This window comes from Choloepus didactylus, chromosome 1, assembly GCF_015220235.1.
Source record: "Choloepus didactylus isolate mChoDid1 chromosome 1, mChoDid1.pri, whole genome shotgun sequence".
Classification (NCBI taxonomy): domain Eukaryota; kingdom Metazoa; phylum Chordata; class Mammalia; order Pilosa; family Megalonychidae; genus Choloepus; species Choloepus didactylus.
In genome coordinates, this window is record NC_051307.1 from 7,173,619 (window position 1) to 7,197,823 (window position 24,205).

General features: G+C 42.3%; 1 protein-coding gene across 2 annotated transcripts in view; it reads left to right on the forward strand.

Annotated features, from left to right (window-relative positions):
* Window positions 1-24,205, forward strand: part of DSCAM (DS cell adhesion molecule) — an 834,563-nt gene that overhangs the window by 772,706 nt on the left and 37,652 nt on the right. The window contains exons 23-28 of one of the 2 annotated variants that reach the window (XM_037831465.1): window positions 772-935; window positions 2,589-2,687; window positions 5,745-5,933; window positions 7,099-7,389; window positions 10,732-10,908; window positions 21,947-21,977. In XM_037831465.1, coding sequence (XP_037687393.1) covers window positions 772-935; window positions 2,589-2,687; window positions 5,745-5,933; window positions 7,099-7,389; window positions 10,732-10,908; window positions 21,947-21,977 — 951 coding nt within the window. Of the gene's footprint in view, window positions 1-767; window positions 936-2,588; window positions 2,688-5,744; window positions 5,934-7,098; window positions 7,390-10,731; window positions 10,909-21,946; window positions 21,978-24,205 lie in introns of those variants that run through there. The other variant, XM_037831467.1, reaches the window with a different exon arrangement.

Genomic DNA, 24,205 nt, shown 5'->3' on the forward strand with positions numbered 1-24,205 from the left:
GGATATAGATTAGGATATACTATATGTATATAGACAGTATCCTAATATGTATATAGATAGATTGAGAGCGGTATAGCTACTGGTATAGACATACACATAGACACATATAGATATATATTAGGACATGATATATATATATATTAGTATATATATTAGGATATAAATAAAGAGTTGGGAATTCATTTATGAGCATAGAGACTTGATATAATGCATTCAAAAGAGTGCCTATTTTCAAATAAAAGTACTTAAAAGGCATAAAATATTGAAATAATTAGCATGGTCCAGTGATCATTTTTCTCATCACAGTTAATAGAAAGTAAATAAATCACCTTCCAAGGTCAAGTTTGTATTCCACCGAATGTGGAACTGACTCATAGCAGTGATTGTGACGTGTTTTATGTCAAAATACTTAACAACTTTATCTTCAAGACATCCCAAAATTTAGTTTCCCCAATGTGCAGAAGACTGATTTGGTGTAACTAGCGCTTCTGCCTGCAGAAGGAAATCCCAGAATTCCCAAAAAGAGGTAGCAGCTGGTGCCTAAACCAGTCCCTTGGCGCACAGCCTTAAACACAGCATTTTGTACAAAGAGCAAAACTCCGTCGTTTGATTCTTTTCATCATATAATCAGAGTTTAGTTCTTACACAATAAAAGAAATATTAAACTTCCAAGTGTATGTTTGCTGCAGAGAGTCTTCATGCTTTTTCCCAACCTCAGCTATTTGGGGTTGTAATTTCTTTAATCTGTGCCTTTTTTTTCCTGTGAGGCAGTAACGGGACACCCAGTCTAGTGACGATTGATGGGCGAAGGAGCCTCTTCAGCAACGGCAGCTTTATCATCCGCACCGTGAAAGCGGAGGACTCCGGCTACTACAGCTGCATCGCCAACAACAACTGGGGATCCGACGAAATCATTTTAAATTTACAAGTTCAAGGTACAGAATTTTGGAACTTTTTTTAATGATATGTGATGCATGTGTGTAGGCATACCTGTGGGCCAAGACTTACATCAAACAAATCTAAACGTCAGCCTTTACCAAGAGCTAATTGCTATTTTCATGTTATAAAAGCAATACATGTTCATTTTGGAAAAATGATTAAACAAACTAATGAAAGTAATAAGCTTCCATAATCACAGAGATAATGCTGTTTACATGTTAGCCTATATAGAGCCTCATCTCTTTTTTGTGTGCATCTCTGAAAAAATCCTTCATAATAATTTCCATTCATTTCAGTGTTTGTTTGCACATGTATGAGTATAATCCAGAAAGCACTAACAAAAATTTTTAATATAATAGGTCCAAATTATGACCTTATCTCAGTTTTTATGTGTAATGTATATAAAAAGGGCACTACTGAAACTCTAAGTATATTGCTAAAATATTGACTAGCATATTTTATACAAGGTATTCAATTTTTCTTGACATCATATGCAAAAAGTACACAATTTTAAAAGATTGTCAAATTAAAATGGCAAGTAAAAATCACAAACAGCTACTAATTTCAGTTTGGATTTGAATGCACAGTGATATTTTATTAGTAGAAAAATCAAAATGCATGCTGCTTTGGATTTAAATGTTGTCACATTAATAACTACAGCAAATAAAAGCAAAATCAATATTGTGCTCAGCAGCAGGAGGCTGGAGGAGAAGATGTCCATGTTTCTAAAATGTGCTGCAAAATTGATCTGGAATTTCAAGTAAATTAAAGTCAGGAGAGTTCCGAGGTGTTTTACAACACAGAAACTATATCATGACTCTAAAGCGATGGGTCAATATACCAGGTCTTTTGGTCAGTATTTCAGGCTTCCCTCAGGAGAAGAGGGAAGGACACTTCAGGTGAAGCTTTCCATACAAGTAAGATGGTTCTGAATTTCCATGCAAGTGAGATGGTTCTGAATTTCACTGCTCTCTTCAGAGCTGTCCTCAGAGCCAGTTCAAAACAACACTGAGGCCCATTGATTAGAAGAGGTGCACATTCTTCAAACCTAGCATGAGCTTTCAGGTTCATGTGCAGCAGCTCAGTTACACACCCTTGAGAGCCAAGGTGTGTGTGCATGTGTGTGTGTGCGCGTGTGCGTGTTATGAAGGCAGGAGGAGTTGCATCATGGGAGAATAGCTGAAAACTGGAAATTTTTACAATTCTTCTGCCCACTCTCTACTCCTCCCCGTCTCCCGTTCCCACCCCTGAGAACAGTGCAGCCAAGTATCCATTTATCTTTCTCTCCTGAATCATGGCTGAAATTCAGAGTAAAATAATGCATGTGTCCTTGCGAAGTTTAAAGAAGATTTCAATTAGTGATGAACAACTTGGAAATTCAAGGAATTGGTGAGGAAGTGAGTGAGATATAAATCCATGTAGAAATGGGGTTGAATTTTCTTTAAATAATAGATTCACTCTGTTCAATCTCTTCAGCCCAGTACATCAGCTAAACAGACAGTTTGACAGAAGTATAATTGCATAATTTGGCAACTTAAACCATTAATTTAATAAATGGCTGTTGAAAATGATTTGATAAATGACTGTTAAAGAAGATTAAAGACTTCAAAAACTAATTCTTGTTTTTAAAAAAACTGTTTCCTATGTAGTTCCACCAGATCAGCCTCGGCTTACAGTGTCCAAAACCACGTCTTCTTCCATTACTCTTTCTTGGCTCCCTGGAGACAACGGGGGCAGTTCTATCAGAGGTAATAATAGATAAATGTTGTCCGTGGTCGTTGATTAACATAGTTGATTATCCACAGACCGATGTGATACATCTTCTTAAGTAAGTCGATGTTAGTTTACTCCACTCCAGAAATACACCATATAATTAACCCTTCCATTGCCTAAGTAAGAAACACTTCCATTTTTACCGCATTTGTTGAAACTCAAATCATTCATCCAAGAACCCCATTCACAAAGTAATTATTGTGCATTTAATTTAAGTGAAACCTTAACAAATACAAACGAAATTTGGTAATCTGTCCCGAGATTCTGAATACTATTTCTTCCCCCATCTTGTCAAGATTATATCCATTCATTCATTCATTCATTCATGTACTCAATCATTGATTGAATTAAGCCACAGCTACCGTTCTGACTTATGAGGTACTCAAAGACAGATAAACTAGAATTTAGATGGGAAACAATCTATTTGCCCAAGGCCTTTACGATTAGTGCATAGTAGAAAACTATAAACAAGGTTTATACTGAAAGGAATGAAGTAGCATGATAATTCTAACCTACATGGATTTGAAGACATCATTCTGAGAAATTTGTAGACTAAGACCAGAAGCAACTAAAGATGCACAGGAATGCAGGGCTGGACGACAGAACCTTCTAGAGGAGGTGGGAGAGGATGGGGAGCACAGACTTCCAAAAGCGGAGGTCCTCTTTTCCTCTGAGAGAGGAAGAAGGATGAGAGAGCAACTGGAAATACATGACATTTTACAGTGAAGCCAGTGGTGTGCCGAGCCTGCTCCTTATGCCTCGTGAGAGCCAATTGCCGCATCTCTTCCCAGCATCACACTCGGTGACTGCAGCCATGCTGGAAATATTTACACCCCAGGGAAATCAGCAAATGCTACAAACCAGGGCCTTTTATTAAAGAGCCAGTTGTTAAATATTTATCGGTACTTCACTGGCTGGAGGGGAGGATCTTCACTTTTTTAGGGAAGAAAAAGGTGAGGTTATTTTTTTTAAATACTTGGATGATTAGCAGTGAGGACGTGGTTGTGGGTTTGAGGAGAGTGGAAAAGATTTGTCACAGCTGCTGTGTGACATGCAACGGGGAGTCATTAATGGATGAACAAAGTAATTGCCCAGCAGCAACGAGGACCCAGCTGCAGATAAATAAGCACAAATTGTAGTGGCCACAGTTATCACATTTTAAATCACTTTTTTCAAGTGATGCTGGACAGCTGGGAAGAAGAGGGGATCATGGAGTTACCAGGGTGGGTGTCTGCCAAGCAAGGGTGGCCAGAAGTCAGAAGAGTAGGGAATTCTACCACCTTTATTGAAATGGTCTAGCAAAGGCTCTAGGCTGATTAGAGTACCCTCTTCCTACAGAAAAATAACTAGCATTTAGAGAAGGGCTCAAGGGACTCTAGGCTCATCTGAAATGAAGTTTTGGTTCCATAAGAATGAGAGAGTGGGAGAAATAGTACAGGAAGGGTGTCAGATTGGGAGGTCTTAGAGTTGAAGCCAATTTTACTGATAAAGAGTTTCCAAAGTAAAGGCAACCAATGGCTGCCTGAAATCAAGCCCTGGGCATTGAGGAGTCATGAGTGGGAGGGTGCCCAGGCTGGTGGACACTGAGGTCTCCAAGGACAATAGAAGGGAATGGGGAATCATATTTGCCCATTGACAAGGATTAGAGAAGACTTCCTTGAGATGGAGAAGATGGTGAAAATTGGGAGGAGAGAACAATCCTGAGGATGTGCAAAAGATCAAGGAGGTGACACAGGTGGAGCTGAGTGGAGGTCTGGACGGGACAGTGAGGAACGTGAGGGCACAGGTCCATCGTTGATTTTTCAGGTATTGAAGGGGCCAGAGGAGCTCACATCAGGAACCTAAGGAGAGAAATGAGGCTTGGGAAGGAGAAGGGGCCCATAGCTTTAGAGGACCAGAGGACAAGCAAAGACACTGACCGTGACCAAGGATGGAGGGCTCAGACATGGGTGATCCATCTGTGGGCTTTGGGAGACACTCAGTGCTGCCAGTATGGGTTAGGAATCACTTCTGGTGCAGGTTGAGAAGTGCTTTGCCTGTATTAAAAATGGCTCAACTCACGGCAGGATAGGAGATGCCACTCTGTCGGCATAAGGACCCCATGCACCAAGCAGCTAGCCTTGGGCTGCATGGGGTTAGGAGGAGATTGGAACTGAGCAGAGAGGATGTGTTTGCCCCCAGGAAGGTGGTTGGGGGCACCAGGGATGCAGGGGATAGGAGGCAACAAGGAGGAATGTTTCACTGGTTGCCCAGGGGCCTAGAGCACAAGCTTCAGGTTCTGAGAGCAGGTTTGAACCTTACCTAGGTCTCTTCAAGGTGGACCTCAGTGTCTTCATCTGTCCTGCAGGGAGGGCAGTCACTGTCTCGGACCCTGCCTGGCACATGGGAAGTACTCAAGAAATAGACAGCAGTGGTTAGTAGTGGCAGATGCAGCAATAGTGGTGTCACCTGGAGAAATGGATTGTTGGGGGGATTTTTAAAAACAAGGAAAAGCCAGGCTACAGTTATAACCTTGGAATAGCCCCAGGACTTGTAGAAAATCCCCCTGCTAACTGTGCACCACCAGCTCCTACATGGGAGGGGGGGTGGTTGAGGAGATTCCTTCTCCCATGGATAGCGTATCTCCTTTCCAGAGTTTGGGGCTCTTAAAAATAACTCGGCTTCAGCCTGTCCCTGTACCCAGGGATTCAAACACATACGCTCTGAGGGACAGACATTTCAAGACATAGTATTCATTCTCTGTCACCCAATAAGCTTTGTTATGTCTGCCAAACTACCCAGCAGTGCCTCCTTAGTAAAGTGTGGTGGGGCTGGAATACCACAGTACTCGATATGACAAGGCACTTTTTTCCAGCCTTAAATTCCAAGTTAAATTTCTTGGAATCAGGAAGATTTACAGTGTTCTCTTCTGAAGATGCAGGAATTCTGAGAACTCTTATTCTGTTATCCCTACAAAAATGCAAACATCCCTCAGACTCTGGCAGAAAGTAAATGATGCTCATTTTAATATATAATCTTTTTATTTTCTGAAGGATACATATTGCAGTACTCCGAGGATAACAGTGAGCAATGGGGGAGCTTTCCAATCAGCCCAAGTGAACGCTCTTATCGCTTGGAAAATCTGAAATGTGGCACTTGGTATAAGTTCACGCTAACTGCCCAAAATGGAGTGGGACCAGGGCGCATAAGTGAGATCATAGAAGCAAAAACGTTAGGAAAAGGTATGTAAGTGTTCTTGTTGTTTCTAGATTTCCTTTGTTTTCCAGATGGAAGGGAAGGTTGGAATCGTAAAAGATTCATCATATATTTGTACATTATTTTCTGTATGTGATTCCAAAAGTGAATTCAGTAGCGCTGCAGTGTAATGGAAGAGATGGCACTCCTTAAAGGGTATTTTGGTTCTCTTTTCACATGACTTCATTTGCAGTTAAAAAAAGAAGAAGAAGAAGAGTTTCATCTTAAAATCAAGGGCTTTGGTGCCAACATCAAGTGCTGAAGTTGGGCAGCCAAGAAATTTGTAGTTTGGCTTCTCACCCCTCAATGTGATCTTCTCCCTTAATTACCCCACCCCATCTATTTATAATTTTCACATTGTCTCAAAGACCCCTTTTCAGAAGAGAAGTGACTGGGATAAATTCTTAACATTTCTATGTGATTTAATTTTTTATCTGAAAAGCGGACTTTCAAAGAGATGAAGCCCAAGGAAGTGAGGTTCGGAGGTGAAATTTGAGGCCTGGAAACACCAGGAAGAGGGAGCAATTTTAGCTTTGTAGTGAACAAGGTGAAGAGAAGGTCTCTGTAGGTTTCCCTCACATCCAAATCCAATCAGGTGGAGCAGGTCCAAAAGGCAGGAACGTGAAAGGCTGGATGACAGGGCCATTAGTTAGGGCTGCCTCCTGAGTTTTGGATCACAAGTGACAAGAGGGATTGATTTATCCAGAAATATATCCATTAGGTCCCTACATGCCAGATTCAGTAATTTGGATAGCAAGGGATACCTGTTGGTACGTCTCAAATCTAACTGTCTTCTCTTGAGGCAAGCCCATCCCAACACAAATGGAAACTGGTCAGCCCAGAGCACTGTGGCGTGTGAGCCACAGAAGGAAGCCTGCAAATGAAAGCAACATGGTTCTTGGGGAAACTCTAAGAGAAACACAAATCATCTCTACCCACCTAACTCCCTCCCACACCTAGCTCGTTAGTGCTGGAGAAAGCCATGGGTCTCTAATGTCTCTCAATAGTGAGCAAGTTGCTGGTGGCCTCAAACCAGAGTTGGATGGAGCTCCTTGTGTAGATGGAGCAAGCCCAAGGGAAACATGTGAACACACTGGTGGTTTTCAATCATTTATCCTATGAACTGATCTCCAAATGTGCACTCTCCCATAGAACCCCAGTTTTCAAAGGAGCAAGAACTCTTTGCCAGCATCAACACCACGCGCGTGAGACTGAACCTCGTGGGCTGGAACGATGGCGGCTGTCCCATCACCTCCTTCACGCTGGAGTACAGACCTTTTGGCACCACAGTCTGGACGACAGCTCAGCGGACCTCTCTCTCCAAGTCATACATTGTATATGACCTGCAGGAGGCCACCTGGTACGAGCTGCAGATGCGAGTGTGCAACAGCGCAGGCTGTGCCGAGAAGCAGGCCAACTTCGCCACACTCAACTACGATGGCAGTAAGCTGGGACTCCACAGCCCCCCATTTGTGTCTCAGAAGGAGAAGTGCATGTGATCCCTGTCCCCTTCCCCATTTAACATCCATCCTAGGCATAGTGTGGCCAGTGCCTGCAGATTCCATCAGGCTTCCGTGCATTCTCTACAGGGCTCCTTAGTTCACCATACCCATATATATAGGACCATTGCTGTGTGTCCAGACATAAGGGACTGAGGGCCAAAGGGAATCCCATTATGGAGCTTTGGTGCAAGAGAGATTTCTCACAGGGCTGAAGGTTTCTTTACCACGTGGTCCTGTGCCTTTGTCCATGACTGCAAGCTAACATTGCTTTTGTTTTCTCCCACCCCTTCCACCCATCCCAATTCACACAACTTTCTTTTTTGCTCTCATTAAGTCCTTAAACTGTATGTGCAAAAAAAGGAGATTATGTTAGTCCCTGAGCAAAAGTGGGATACAAAAGTGGGAAAATAGAATAATGGGCTGGGATGTTAGTGTGGACAGTTAGTGTGGACAGCCACCCCCCCCGACACACACACACACATACACAACTTGCATGTGCTTTCTAAAAACTAGGTGAGGCATCCCTTGACATTTAAGCAAAAATAATTTCAATTGTCCGTTTTTTTCTCCAAGGAGTATCAAAGGCCATTTATTGATGTCTGAACAGATTCCCAACCCAATGAAGCTGAAACGGAGGGTGTCACTGTTAAGGCCAAGTGTCTTGGTGTTACGTGGTTGGGGACCTGTAGAAAGTCCTAAATAGTGGCATGTTAATGCATATTTCTGCAGGCTTGGAGTGATTCTCACTCCTGGAATGAGAGTGATTGACTTAGATGCTCCCATCTCAAGATAAAACTGACGGTAATTTATCAGGAAGGAGCTCCCACCTCTGTTTGCCTCGAAGCCTTCTGTTCATTCCACATGGATCCGGCACTGAATGAGTTAGTCCAGAAGGTCTATACCCGAGCAAATACCCCAATACTGTATTCACCATTGGTCAGACTAAGGTGGGCTTCCTTCCTCTGCTTATGTGCACTTAGCATCTGGCTTAATGAAAGCTCCAGCAGGAACTTCCTAGGAATACACATAAAAATACCCTAAGAAATAAGTGACTGGACCCAAGAACCCTCAGAAATGAGAAAACACAGCTAACGAGGCGGGCCTGCCTGGGAGCCCCACATTTGGTCATTTTTTTCCTGAGACTTTCCAGGTTGGCCTAAAGCTAGTTCTTGGCCCCGTGGCACAGCGGGAACTCCCAAAGCCCTTTCCTCGTCACCTCAGGCCAGGGTCCTCTGGCACACGGAGGGGCCGTGGAACAGCGTGTACAGCTCCCACCCCGCAGCCTTTCTCCTCGAGAGCCAGCGCTTCTCAGCGCTTCTCGTGGGCCACCGCTCTCCAATTTTTAGCCCTGAGCTATAAGTGACTTCATTCAAAGGCGTCCCTGTCACAAATCACCTCCCACATACAGAACAGCACTTGTGATGCTGTTTCTCCCCCTAAAGTTTTTTTTTCCTTTTGTCATAGAGAGTAAAGGACTCTGATACTTCAAACACTCTTATTTGGCATTCAAGTCTTCGCAAAAGTCCTTCACTAGTACATATGCATTTGAGTAGTAAATATGCTTCTTTAAATAATCGACTTACATTAATTGACTGACACTGTCACACTGACATGCTAACATATCTGTATTATGTGTAAACACCTTAAGATATAGCTTACGTGTGTAGGTTCATCAGTAATATGCTTAGAGCAAATAATCTAATTAGAAACTAATCATGTACAGAATTTGAAGCTGTTATTCTAACTTCAAAAGTGCTCTGCAGATGTTAAATCCATTTGTGTTCTAAAAATTATAATATTTTCACATCATCCAGTGTTGCAAATTATAACCATGAAAAAGTCCTGTGAGCTACATTTGATTTTCCAAAATCAACAGAATATAACTTCATTAAACTCAGAAATAAAAGTACATCTTTGTATTTTACTTGAAAAATGTTATGGGTTTCTTTGAGCCAATCTCATGGATATATAGCTTTAATATCATTTTGCCACATCTGCCTGAAGAATTTTTTTCATTTAGGAAAAACAGATATTGACAATTAGTCTCAGATCCATACCCAGTCAGATTTCGGGTTCTTCTGGGTCTGTCTGACTTTTTCTCCTCACGCAAACGTTTCTACTAGTGCTTGTGTTTTCCTGGTTTTACAGACACCCGCCCCCCTCAACACACACACATACACACTCACAAGCACACAACACACACGCGCACACACACAGGGCTCCTTAAATGCCTCTTACCCAGTTGCTGTGCATTTGGAGCCTTTCATTTCGAGCCCTTTGAACTCTTCTAGGCCTGAGTAGACAGCACAGGGGACTGGAGTTTCCATTGTCTCTGCTTTGCTTACTGAAAGCAGAATAAAGACCATTTCTGCTCTGGGGGAAAATATATTATTTTTGCATTTTTCCCCTAAAGCCCTGACTTTATGGCCCTCGTTTTACATGGAAAATACAGTGGAATAAAATGTTTTACATAATGGAGGGTACCAAAATACATGACCCCATAAAAGCAGATGTCTGTGTGTGAATTTATGTACCCATTGTGATCCCCCTTGGGATCGATGTCAGCTTAAAATAGCTCGGAGTTCATTCTACTTAGGTGATTACTTGTAAATTCTAAATAATCTAAATTTCATGGGACTGTTTAACAATGCCTGGTAAATAAGTAGTTCTGCTTTAGAGGCCTATATGGTCCCCCTTTAAGAAGCTGTCTGTACTTCTTATTCCCTGAAATAAGAATTTTTAATGTTGATTTCATCTTATGCCTGTGGAAAAAAGCCAGTGAAGATCCCAATGAGAGTGGGTTTTAAGCATTTTTAAGGCACTGCCTTTGGTTCAAAATCCCTATACACCACCATCTCCCGTCCACTTGCCAAACCTATTTTTCTAGGAATTGTTCTTTTATGTGCAATTTTTCAAACTGCCTCTATAACTGTCCTACAGGTGACAATCAAGAGGACACTTTTCTGAGCCCCTAGCCCAGGCATTACGCTGTCAAGTGCCTGCACCCAGCAGCACATTGCAAAACCAAGGCCTTTCAAAGACAGATACTTTCCCCTTCAGATTCCAACAGGATGTGCTCCAGAATGAGCGTGAGGTTTGGGCAGACGGAGAGGAGGGAGCAGGTCAGTAAGTTAGGGAGGACCTGGATAAACCGTTTCTCTCATTCCTCATCTCCTTGGACTCCCTTGGATCACACAGCGCAAATTTTATAACCCGTCATCCCTAAAAACTCCATCCTTCTGTCTTCATTAATAGCCATCTAACATCACGACCCTGTTTTCAGGTACAATCCCTCCACTCATTAAGTCAGTCGTCCAAAGTGAAGAAGGGCTGACGACCAACGAAGGGCTAAAGATGCTGGTGACCATCTCCTGCATCCTCGTGGGGGTCCTGCTGCTCTTTGTGCTCCTGCTGGTCGTGCGGCGGCGGCGGCGGGAGCAGAGGCTGAAGCGGCTGCGCGGTAAGTTAGGGCCCCGGATGTGGCAAGTCAGGGCACGGATGTGGCAAGTCAGGGCCCCGGATGTGGTAAGTCAGGGCCCCGGATGTGGCAAGTCAGGGCCCCGGATGTGGCAAGTCAGGGCCCCGGATGTGGCAAGTCTGGGCCCCGGATGTGGCCCACTTGTGTCGGCGGCGCTCAGCAGCCAACCAGGAGAGAAGTGCATTATGGGAAGCAGACACAGAAAGAGGGAGTCAGTGACTTTTATCCGTACAAGGCTCCAACTGCCTTGTTCTATGCCATTTCTTCTGCTTGACTGTAAAGCCTTAAGGGGAGAATAATTTTTAAATGTTCCTAAGTGTCACTCAGAAATGGAATGAAAATCAACCTCTTACTTGTCTCCTAAGTCCTAGCTACCTACAGGCAAAGAAAGTTATTTTTTCATAGTTTTTTTTTTTTTTTTTTTTTTTCTCCCATTCTCAATAGTTGCAGCAATGCCACCAATTAGGGCTTCCTTTGAAAAGACCTATCAGATTTTGTCTGGAAATGAGACCTATTTCATTGCCTGGAAGCGGAAATTGAAGGCTTATGTTGCTGGTAAAGAATTGTGAGGCAAAAAACTTGCTTTCCCAAGTTAGAAATTTGAGCTGAAGCCTGGTGTGGGAGAAAAATAATGGAAGATGGAAAACCTGGGCCAGATGAGGTCCATTGTTAACAGACACCATTATTACAATGTTCAACTCGGTAGCGTCGGGGTAATGAGGCTATTTCCGGCTTCTGGCCAACAGCCCTTCCCTGCCCCTGCCTGTGATACGAGAACGAGTTCTTTCGAATAGGAAATGCTGTGCAGGAGAAAATGTCCAAACGTCCTTCACCCTGAATCATATACCTTGTAGGATAATTAACCAAGCCACAGCAATAGTTTTTACGTGACTGACACATTTTCACTATCAATTTGCTTTCTCTTTGCCAACAAATTAAACTATTTGGAGTCGTATGCCATCTATACACTATAATATTTCTTCCATTTAAACCTCTGTAGCCCAATAATTCACATGAACTGTTAATCTCATTAAAATATTCTTTCTAAATCACTTGCACCAACTATCTTTTTAATTTTGCGGGCATTGACTGGGTGGCTACTACATCCTACACACTGTGCTAGTTGCTTGATAGACACATGGAAAGAAAGAGCCTTCCTGAGCCCTAGATTTAGTTGTAAGAGACACATAAGCATCTACCAGTTAAAGAATGAGAAGTGTCATGAATGCTAAAATAGGGGTTCAGACAAACCCCATACAAGTGCAAAAAAGGGACAGATTAATTCCAACTGGAGAGAAAAAGAGAGTCTACCTAAGAGCTAAGTAAAATAGTACTACACAAATGTAAAATTGCTTAACATGTTGAGAAATTCAGTATAAGGCGGACTGTGTGGGATTCCATTCATGAGTGAACGTCACCAAAAATATCAAAAGGACATTTTTGTCTTTCTATTTTCCCTGGTAGCAGAATTCCATGACCTGCACTGTAGGGATATTATCACTGAGGTATTAATTACACCTTTGTTACATCTATATGGCTATGCCTAAATAGTTACATTTGGATGGCTATGAATTGTTCATTTAAATGAAAATGTCCTTATTAACCATTTCTATTTGATCACAAGTGTTTGGCTGCACAGGGGTGAAACATCGAGGCAATCCTTCCCAGCATTTCATGCTTTTTTCCCCCCAGCTTTGATTTCTCTCTCCTTCCTTTCCAACCATTGCTTCATATCTCCAATTTTACTTGTAATTTAAGCACCCCCAACCTTGCTTTTCCTTGCCAAGCACATTTCCAGTTAACAATACTGCTGACTCTTACTGACATGTTTGGATTAGACTGAACAAAGACCTGGGCATCCTTTATTTTCATTCTTAATAGTCCCTTGTAATTTAGTTATTGGTTTGCAAGGGCTCTATCCAGAAAAGACCTCGGCCTGGCATTTTTATCGTTGACATCTCTACTTCTAGACGCTAGTGTTTTACACTTTGGCTTGGTACAGAAAGGAATACATCACATCAGAGATGTGGTCCTTCATTCCCCGGAAGCAATCTTTGTTTTCTTTGAGCCGGAGAAAAGATCGAGCCAACACAAAGCTTTCAGTAGGAAGTGAATAAGACCAGGTATTCATGGATGATGCTAAAGAATGATGAATTCCAGGGAGCCGCTTGCCATGAGACAAAGATACTTGCAGTCTTGCATTTGGCAGGTGCTTTGTAAGGCCTTTGTGAATTAAGACTCTGGCAAATGGACAGCAAGAGTGCAAAGGATTTGGAACCCGATTCCATACTGCTTCCTAATGGCCAGTTTTCTTGTGGATGCCTTGAAATATATTCAGTTCAACAAACATTACCTACCTTGTGTCATGTTAGGGCAGGTCCTGGGGAGAGAAAACAAACGACTAAGTGTAGCCTAGCCCTAGAGAAGCTGACATTCTAGAGATGGTGAAAAAGCTGAGCAAGGGCACTCATCTTTCTTCAATGGGAGAAGTGCTGTCCTAGAAGGACAAAGGAAGTGATTTGGGTCATAAAGGGGGGATCAAGGAAAGGCCAGGGCTTGACCCAGAAACCCCTTTGTCTGTTGGCCTACAGAGCTGCTGACACATTAATTAATGACCTAAAATGTTTCCACCTCACTCATGGAGGGAAAGCACGGTCACAGAGTTTAATGTAGTAGAGGCCTATCTATTAAACATCGGAGTTCATTAGTAGAATCACCCGATTACAATCTGACCCACATAAGGCAGTTTTTATACTGGCATTAGAGTGAGTTCAAATATATTTACAGTTTCTACAGAGAGCATTGCTTCTCACAATATTTTTATTGTCCAAAATAAGGAGTGATTTTTTAGTACCATATCAGTGTTGTTTGAGCAGCCACCCATCAAATTAAAAAAATGGAAATAACAAATCTCAAATTAGAGAAAAATATCGTAAATGTTTTCCTAATGTGTGCTTTTAGATTTACTATTTAAAGTCAACTGCAAGGCATTACTTGATTGCTAAAAACTACTAAAGTGTTTATAAAGACAGTAAGTTTTACTGTATAGACAAGCAACCTAGTTAGGTGAATATAATATAACTTTTTAATGTAAAATGTTTTTTTTTAAAAAAAAGAAGAAAGAAAGTGGGACTCAAGCAATTTAGCCAACCTATATTCTTCCTTCCTGAGTACTTTACTAATTTTAGAGCATAGCGACCTCTTAAAGTCTAAATTGTCTGCAAGTGCTACTTTTTTTTTTAAAATCTATAACCTTATCCAGGAGTTCGGAAGCCACATTTGGCTTCCAGTGATGCCCTGGTTTTTCTCCAACTTGCTCTTTTAAAGTGCAAAGTCAATAAAGTCACTGGCTGGGCCCAAGCAGGAATAAAAATTTGATTCCCTTATCTAGTGATCAACTTCGGTATTGCTAAAAGCTTCCTCCTTTAGTATGAGTTTCCCCAAGAGGGTGCAAGGTTATGTTGGCACTGACCACATGGATCAACCAACAGTGCCAAGCCAAAAAGTTACCTCCAATAACTTCAAATACACTAAAGGTAAAAATCAGTGGATTGTATAAATTTTGACCATGCTTTGGCAAAATGCCCTCCTTCCCTTGAGTGGAAACATATACTTTAAACATTCTTTGGAATGATGCAATATTATAAAACTGATCAATTCCAGAAGATCCATCCCAGAGAGAATCATATGTGCTCAGCATTCCATAGGGGCACAATTTAAAGGGTGGGTCATGAGAAAGCATTGCCATTTTCTGAACAAATTATCTGCTCTGCAAATGAGCTAAGAGCTGTCCTCACTCATAAGACAGTAAGGTAACTTGAACTTGAAGACTCTAAAGAGGAGTGTGTATCCGGTTGTCCAATGACACTCAACGTAGACTCAAAGCAATTAAAGATGGCCCCGGCAATGACGCATGTGGCCCCTGTGCATGCAAGAAGCGTGGTATTTGTTAGTGGAAAAAAAAGAATGCAGTATGCACCCTAATAGTTTCTTTATTACCAAGCTAATAAATGCCCAGTTGTGGTCTCTGAAACGTTTTAGTACTATGCTTTGTGTTTTCCGTTCTATGCCTTAGATTCTTCATAAAATTACCCTTTCAAAAACTCCAAATTTATTATGGCTGAACAAAATAGGAAAGGATTTCTGCCTCTGAAAGTGGGTGGAAGGAAGCCCTAGGAGGGTGATGGGGCCAAGCCAAGAGCAGCCAGTGGAGTGAGGGACAGAGAGTGGGCAGTCAGGAGGGAGAATTGGGGCCAGCCTTGGCCCTGGCACTGCTCCCTTCCTGGGAGTTCTGTTTTGTCCATTTTTGCCCTTGTAGCTTTCTCAGATGGCAAGGAGGGATGGCTTTTGGTTTTTGAATCAGCTTTCATTTGAGCATGCTGATGTTTCAAGACCTTATTTGTGATCTTGTAAAAGCTTAACTACAGGTTTATAGCCCTTACAAAAATAGCTACTTTATAAGACCCATTTCAACTCCACAGAAAAGCAGGGATTGATGCAAGGGAGCCTTCAAATAAAGCTTTTGATGGATGATAAAACAAGATAAAATCTGTGCAAGTGACTGCCTGACTGAGGTATAAGCATATTCCATTTTGCTTTGCTAGAACTTCAGAAATCAAACTTATGTTCATATGGCTGTTAATGAGATTCCTTTTTTAAAAAAGAAGGATTTGGGTTTGCAAAATACAAGGCAACTTAAACTCTCAAGACTTGCCCAACTGCAGTACTTGGGGACTTGGTGCACAGTCTCCCTGCTGCCATATGGTGTGTGTGCCCCACTCAAACACACCGTTACACAAGGTCCCCAGAAGACCATGGGGACTGAGCAAGACCACACTGCGATAGTCCTAGTCAAACCTGGGGTGCCCGTTCCCAAGGACACAGTGATTGAGCTATGTATTCATCAACAGAGCACTAACATTTTCCATTTTTTAGCTCTTCTTCCTTTTCCATAACACATTGTATACATGATCTTATTTTAGTTTATCAATCGCTATGCAAATAGGTCAAGTATAAACTTCATATTATTATTATGCTTATTTTGCTGCCATGAAAACCAAAGGCCAGAAAGATTGTGTAACTAGGGAATGTGTCAAAAATCATATACAAGGTGGAGTGGAGCAAGAACGAGAGCCCAGATCACTATTTCCTCCGCTATCCTTCTTTCCATGAACCTTCCTCAGACTTTGAAAGATTCAGAGAAGAAATAGACTATCCCATCAATATTAAGTCAGCTTAGAAAGGTATCATTGGAATGCAGAATTAGGAGATGTATTAATACAGTACCAGTAACTACTTTATGATTTTATTTTTCTCCATCAGAAATACTTAGTTTATTCAGTTTTTACCGCATTCTCACTACCTGTTAGGCTTTCTCCACATTAAAATAAATATTTTTTTCCCTTCTAGCTTGCATATCTTCAAACTACTGTCCTTCTGTCTACTTTTCACCACTGAATTCTTGAAAAAGTATTCTACACCCAGCTACATTTTATTTCACCCACTCCTAAATCTTCACAGGCTCACTTCCAGCCCCACCACTCAAATGAAACTGCTCTGTTGAAAGCAGATGACCTTCTAATCAACACATTCTCCTTGCAGCCATCATTTTCTAGCCCTCTTTGCGGCATTCAGCAGTCTTAGCACATTTTGCTTTCGACACTGCTTCCTTCCATGATTTTAATATCACTAGACCCTCCTTATGCTATTTCTCCATCACTTCCCAACCCCAAAGACTAAGGGAGGAGCGCAGAGACAAAAATGGTAGTGTAGAAGTAGCCCAGGCTTTGAGGAAGGTGTCACAAAGTCTGAAGCTCAGATTGAGCTGAAATTTGGGAGAAGGTGACAGGCAACACAAAAGGCTGCTTAGCTGGGTTTGGGCAAGAAGTAGAAGAAGACTTGGGAGGATGTTCTCATGTTAACAGATGGCAGATGAAAAGAAGAAACACTCAACATCTGCTTTGCCTTGAAGTGTGGAATAAGAATTATAAAAAAGAAGAATGGAAGAGAGAAGGAGAGGAAGGAAGGAAATGAAAAAGAGAGGGAGAGAGAAAGGAAGGAAGGAAAAGAAGAGAAAGAAAAGAGGGAAAGGGGAGGAAGAAAGGAGGAAAAGGAAGACTAGGGATGTTTGAGAAGATACTCAGAGCCCCTGATTAGTTTTAAATGATTTATTCTTTCAACACCTACAAGGTTATACACCATTATAGGCAGAAGGGGCATAACATGATAGTCTAATAGTCCCTGCTGGTAGGAAAGGCAAATCATATTTACAGAGAACTATGACACACGTTACAACTGATAGGCATTATAATGCAGGCACCAGTAAATGGTATGATAATCCAATGAAGGGGGCCACATTTTGCCACAGGAAGATTAGGGAAAGTATCAAGGGGTTCCAGTCCCCAGACCCCAAAGTTTAACATCTTAGAGTTCTGCACAAAAGTTTTTGAGATATAATCCTTAGGTCTTTGTGGGAAATCTTGAAACAATTAAAGGCAAAGTAGAGAGGCTAGAAGATAGTTAGACGCTATATCCATTTTCAAAAACAATAGATTCTACAAAATATAGATTGAAAATAAAATTAGTTTATGTTATAGATGATTGTAGATGCTCACCAACAGGTGCTCTGTGAGCAATCAGGAAAAGAGAGGGATTACCAGAAGCCAGGAGGAAACACATTTCTGTTTTAACAGGACTGATTGATGTCAGGGAGCTCCAGGCTGTAGCTGAAAACATTGGCAGGCTGACCTGATTTTTGAGGTGGCACAAATCCAGGTGGGAAAGCTAATGTTTTAGAGAGAAACGGCCAGATTTTCAGAAATGTTGAAAGGCAGAACCAAGAAGATGACATGTAATAAGGATGAATGTAAAGTCTTCTGTTTAAGTTTTAAAAATTAATTTGCATCACATGTAATGAGCATTGGGTTCTCACCACTGCATGGAAAAGGAGAATATACAAAGATTACCACTTTCTGTGCTCACCACCCCCGTTTAATAAAGGAGAATAAGAAATCACAGGTTTTTGAGAGAAGAGACCCCCGGGCAGGAATTGTTTCATGTGAGGAAAGGGGGAGAAAATTAGACAAGTTAAACCTGAAAAAGAGACCGCCGAGGGCCAACAGGGGGCTTGGCAGGTCTGCGGGAATGTTTGAGTTGCTTATTGGAAGTTCCAGAAGGCATTGTCATTACAAACAGGCAGAAATCGCATCAAGGGATTTCAGCACAAGAGAAGGAAGAAGTTTCTCACAACTGAATGTATCCTCAGGAAACCTTTGTGTGACTTTACTGTCTAGAAGCAGGAGGCTGTGCCTGGAGAGAAAAGTGAAGCACTACAGGCGCTATTCGGGAAGCTCACAGCTGGCAGAGCCAGATGCGAGAACAGACAGTTACGGTGCAGGGTGGGAAGGCCTGTGCTGGAAGCAGATGCCGAGAGCAGGGCAGCCAGGAAGGCCGAAGTTACTTTGCCTGCTGGGCTTGGGAGGGTGCCCAAAGCGGGGGGCATTTGCATGGGACGGTGGAGAAAAAGGAGAGGCTTGTAGAAGCAAAGACAGGGTGGGTCTTGGCAGAGAATGGCTCGAAGAGAGGGTTGGAGGACAGAATTAAGAGGCAACAGAGCTGGAAAGACGACTTGGGCCGTGAGCTGGCCTCTGCTCTGATGAGCTCTGATGGTAACTAGGTCTGACCCAGGCAGATCTGAGTGGAGGGTACATGGGCCTCCCCACAGGGTGGACATCATCTGAGGCTGATAGTGGCCTGGGATGACCAGTGAGGAGGCTCCTGACTACTACCTGAGATTTGAACTGCGGGAGAGAGGAAAGCAAAGGAGCACTGGAGATTCTGTCAGATTTCCATACAGGGATTGGGGGTATGAGTCTGAAGTATGGAGTCACCCCTTCACTGGAGCATCCCCCAGCCCCACACAGGCAGAGCTCGTTTAAGATCTGCCAAGACACTGTGGAAGGATCCAGCATTTATTAGGAGGTGGCTTGGAAAAGCCTTTAATGCTCCTTCCAACCCTACAATCCTGGGATTCTATGATTCTTTTTTTTGGTTTTGCTTTTAACTTGTCCCAGTTGCTCTTCTCTCCTCTAAACAAAGTGTGTCTGGGATTTCGTCATCTCCCTCTCTCTACCCTCCCTCTGTATGAATACGAGTAGCACCCAAGTCAGCCCTGACATCTCTCCCATCTCAATTTAAATCCAATGTGTCTGAACCAAACACCTCGGCTTTCCTCCCAAATCGCCGCCTCCATGTCCTCTGTGAGCCCTGTTCCCGCCGCTCATGTTACCATAAACCCTCCGCATCCCAAACCTCCATTTCCCTGGGCACCCTGAGTTCCTCTACCCAGCCCCTCCATACCCCGTTAGTCTCCAAGGCTTGCAAATCCCTTCTCCCTGTGACCCCAGCCGCCTGGCCTCGGCCCTCACGGCAGCGCGTGCATCTATCTGAGCACCCCATTCTGACCCAGGCCCCTCTGGTACATGCTAGTTTATAGCACCAATGCCCACCCACCACAACCTCCACCCTCCTCCTCCATCCTCCCCACCCCGGGCCTGGAGAGCTTTCAGATAAGGCCTGCAATCCAGGGTCGCTTCTCCTGAGCCAAGCACCCTCCAGCACCTCCTGACAGTTGGTCTGTCCACTGCAATCCTGAGACGTCTCTGTCCAGTCGCTTCCTGAATGCACCAAGAATTCCAGTGCACGCTAGTTTTCTGTTGTGGAGCATGTTTCCCATGCCTGGCAGTGCTCCCAAGCCCCAAGCTTCCTTTATGGGGGTTCAGTCTGCACATCATTCTCTCCGTGGATCATCTCCCTCAGCCCTCTGGCACGAGCCATCCCCTCCTCTGTATCCTGAGAATATGACCTGATTCCACTCTACAAAGGACCTTGAGGTGAACGTGGAGTTTGAACCAACAGAACTTGGATAGGATCCCCCCTTGGCCACAGCAATTGACTGGACTTATCCGGGACCCAGTCTCTTCAGTTCTGAAATGGGCATGCTAGTTTCCAGGCCAAGGCTGATACTAGAGGGACATGAGCTAGTTTCCAGGCCAAGGCTGACACTAGAGGGACATGAGCTAACAGTCCTAAAGTAACCAGCCCAATCCAGACTCCAAGAAAGTGCTCGTCTCTCCCTGCAGCCTGTCCCAGCACACTCCCCAGAAGACGTTCCTGATGCCAACTGTGCAATCCAACACCATCACTGCACTTAACATCCCATGAGCATTTCTCATCTTACTCACAGATTAATTTACAAAAGAAGTGAATTTCCGTCGTGTGATCTTCTAACAGTATCGGGAGAACTCAGGAGCCAATAGTAGCTAGGAGAGAAAGAGAAAGGATCTACTGTAGAATGCTGAGCATGGGGATGAGTTGACCCAAATGGGTTGGAGCACCCAAGCCGGTGGCACACTTCATGTCAGAAAGACGCTTGCCAACTATGAACAAATCTGCAGTTGGAGCAGGCCAGTTTTGGAGGAAAGCTCTGTTCTCACTCTTTGGACACTGCAATTACTTAACACATCTTAGATATGAAAAGATCACAGAAGAAAAATCTGTGATGAATGTCTTCAAGAAAAGGAAATGAATGATAATGACAGGCAGAGTGAGAAAAGCAGATTAATTCTGAAGATGTTTGAACTAAAGCAAAATGTTTACTCCTTGAAATTTTTCACCTCTTTATTGAAGTATTGTACTAGCCACTGCTTGGTGGTTAAATGAAGCCAATTACTCCCAAGCTTCCAGCATGTAATACATATATATTTACTTTTTAAGTGTTAAATCATTCTGTAAGAGACAAAGCTCATCATAATATTTACTTTGTCTTTGCAGATAAATATAAAGATTTGAACTAGGGAATTGAATGCTGTTTTACTTTCTTTGCTTCGCCATGTGGGTGGGTTGAATGGGACCTGGTTCATTTCCCAGACTGAACCCATCTGTGCACAGCCTCGTGCCCAGCTTCGAGGTTACCCAGGCAGATGGGCACGGCTCCCCCACAGACCTGGGCGTGGGCCTATGTGGCGGCAGCCCTCCATCCCTGTGTGGTTGTCCCTGCCACCTCCACACACCTCAGAAAGAGCTTGCCATTCCCCGACATGAAAACATTTGCTTGTACATGTCAGCCTCCAATATAATGAGATGAAAATGTTCCTACATGTGTAATTTCTTCACTACAGAGCCAACCACGCAGTCAACTGAGTGCATTTCTGGAAAGTTTGTTCATTGAACTGTGCATTTAACATCAAGACTTGTGAAAGAAATAAAAGTGTGTGTGGGGGGGTGCTTTTGTGTTCTAAGAAAGAAAACACTCACTGTTGCCAGGATAAAGTGTGTAAAAAAGAATATATTATATTTTAAGGGAGATGAAAATATCAAAACAAAGCTATCAAAAAGAGGAGTTTTTTTTTTTTTTACTACATCATTTAAGGCAGGATTTCTTTGGTCAGAGGTGGTTTCCAGGTCATGTTAAACAATGTCTTCTTGGGAAAAAAAAGAGAATTTTTATATCTGAATTTGAAATACACAGCCAAGTTTCTAGATGCGATGATATGCCATTTATACAATTCTTGGACCCACCTCAGGGACTCATAGCTTTATAATATTGCTGTTATTTAATCATCTACATGTCATAAGTTTCTTAATTCTGTGATTTTGATAATAAAAAAGAGTAGAATTTGTTCTTCATAAATGAGTTACTTTCAAAATGCTCATTTTCTGACTATTGAAAATAAAATTGGATTTTCTAGTTGTGGCATCTAAATAGATTATAATAAAACTTTTAATAGAGCTCTGAGAATTTTTATGGCCTCAGAATAGTTATGCTACCTCCTTGTAATAAAAAAAAGATATGAGTCCCATGTGGAAGAAATAAGGAATCCATAAAACTTTAGGACATTAGCAGTGATCTGGGTATACGTTTACATTTTTAAATGGCTATTGTTTTCTGACACTCTAGAATATTTGTCACAAATGTTAATGAGTAGTTTATCGTGTACTAATATTAACTTTCTTTTCCCAGATGCAAAGAGTTTAGCCGAAATGCTCATGAGGTAAGAACAAAACCTAGCACCCCAGAAATCATATTTGGAGAATTTCAAATTTACCTTAATGAATACTTTTTTTCAATGATGACAGTCTGAAATTGGTAATGTATTTCTTATCAACATGTAATTTCCATTCTACATACCAAAATATCCAGGTAATTCCATTTGAATATATAGATACCAAATAAAATATTTCTATACATGTGTATGTAGTTTGCTTGTTGGTTGGACTCAGCCAAGGAAGGTCTATTTATCTAGGAACAAGGGGGCACATTATATATAAATAGCTTTGATTTTGCTTCCAATCAAATACAACATGCTTGAAATCAAACCTGGCAGAATTAGCCAAGGTAAAAAGAAACCACAAAAAAAAAAAATGAAAAGAAAATGCCCTCAGTGTGCACTGTACTCTTCAAAGGCAGTGAGCTAAGACATGGGCACCAGTGTCTCCCCCAGGAACTGAACACACCCCTCTGTGTAGCATCCCCTGAATTTTGCTGCAGATCCCATTGACTGACAGGCCCTGCAGGTCTCAGCCTGCATATTTTGCTGTCCTGTTAGGCATACCCAGCAACTTAGTAGCTCAGTTCTTAATTGCTGAATAGATGAATGAATAAGGTTGTCAAATAAATAAGTGAATGTTGACACCTGCAGAAGACAACAGTGCATCCTGCGCAGTTTTACTTTAAGTGTCTGCAGGTCTTGCCAGTAGGCAAAGATGTGATGAGAAAGGCAGATTCCTTCGATGTCCCCAAACCCTATTTGCTGCCCAGTCCCCTCCTTCAAGTATTTATTTTACTTCTGTTGTCCAATCTCCTTCCTCTATAAAAACTGAAACACTCCGGTATTAGTCATTTACACATACGGATTCATGGGTGTGTTACCCCTCCCTTATATTTGCATTTCAAACCCTTTATATGTAATGATTAAACAAAATGTGGGGAAAAAAGGATATTCAGAATCTAGGAGATGGGTGAGGGACATGTCAGGGACCAGGATGGGGACCTTGATGTTGCTGTTTAGGGATGACTGGTATGGGAAGAAGATGATGGGTATAAGGCCTCTCCCCAACCCCATCCCCACCTTCAGTTGGATTTTGTGTCCCCAGCCCTATATCTTTGCATGTAAAATTTGTACTTTTGTTTTTCATAAAGAGCCCATGCCCCATATCAGCAGCGTCTTTGAAGACTGAAGGCAGAGGTGAAATACCACTGGCACAGGGATTACATTTCCCACAGATGTGTTGCTTTGGCCATAGTATGCTTTAAAATAATTTGAATCATGGCTAAGAAATATGGAAGAATCAAGGATAGTCCAACATAGTTAGCATGAGAAATTAGGGTGAACCCTGGTGCATTTGCAGCGAGTAGGAAGACAGAGGCAAGTTATGGACTTCGGTTTTTTGTTTTGTTTTTTTTTTTTGGAGGTGGGCCATTTGATGGCAATGGAAAGAAATGTTTTGGCCACGATGAATTTGAAATGTTTCCAGGCATCCACTGGAGGTATCAGATAGACAGCTGGAAGTAAGAGGAGAAGCAAAGATAGGCAAACAGCTACAAAACATCTTCGTAATGGGTATCCAGTCACACTAAATCAGACTTACATCACATGCTACGTGAAATGCCATTAGTGCATGCTCCTGTGAAAGTCTGTAGTTGTTTGTTAAGCAACCGTTTGGACATTTTTGTGCTCACATGCAAGGCAGACATCTGATTATATGTGCAATTATATGGAGTAGATCTTATGATAAAACATCTGGGAAAACAAACAAGCCAGAGTTACTCTATTTGTAGTAACGTCTGCCAAATGAAGCAGTTTTTCTCGTGTAGACTTAAAAAATATGAATTAGTTGAAGACACTTAAAAATCAGGAGATTTCACAAATACTTTGATTTTCTGCCTTGTCTAGAAAATATTCTGGCCACACTGGGCATAACATAAAGGTTGACTGTAGCTAGGAGCAGTGCCCCTACAGATGGGCCATGCTTTCTGCTCACCACAGTGGCCCTCTCCTCCTGACCCAGCCATCCCCACCCAAACCATAAACTGTATCTCTGCCCAAAGGCCCTAAACCTGTAGCATGTGTTTCCAGATGTGTCTGACATTTGTTTAGTTACCCTGTGATGTTAGCATCTCCAGATGTTCTGGATTCATCCCTGCCCCTTCTTATTAGCAACAGAGCAAGTCCTGAGAGAGCACCCTCTTCATTAAAGAGCAATTACTGTAGCTGAAAGA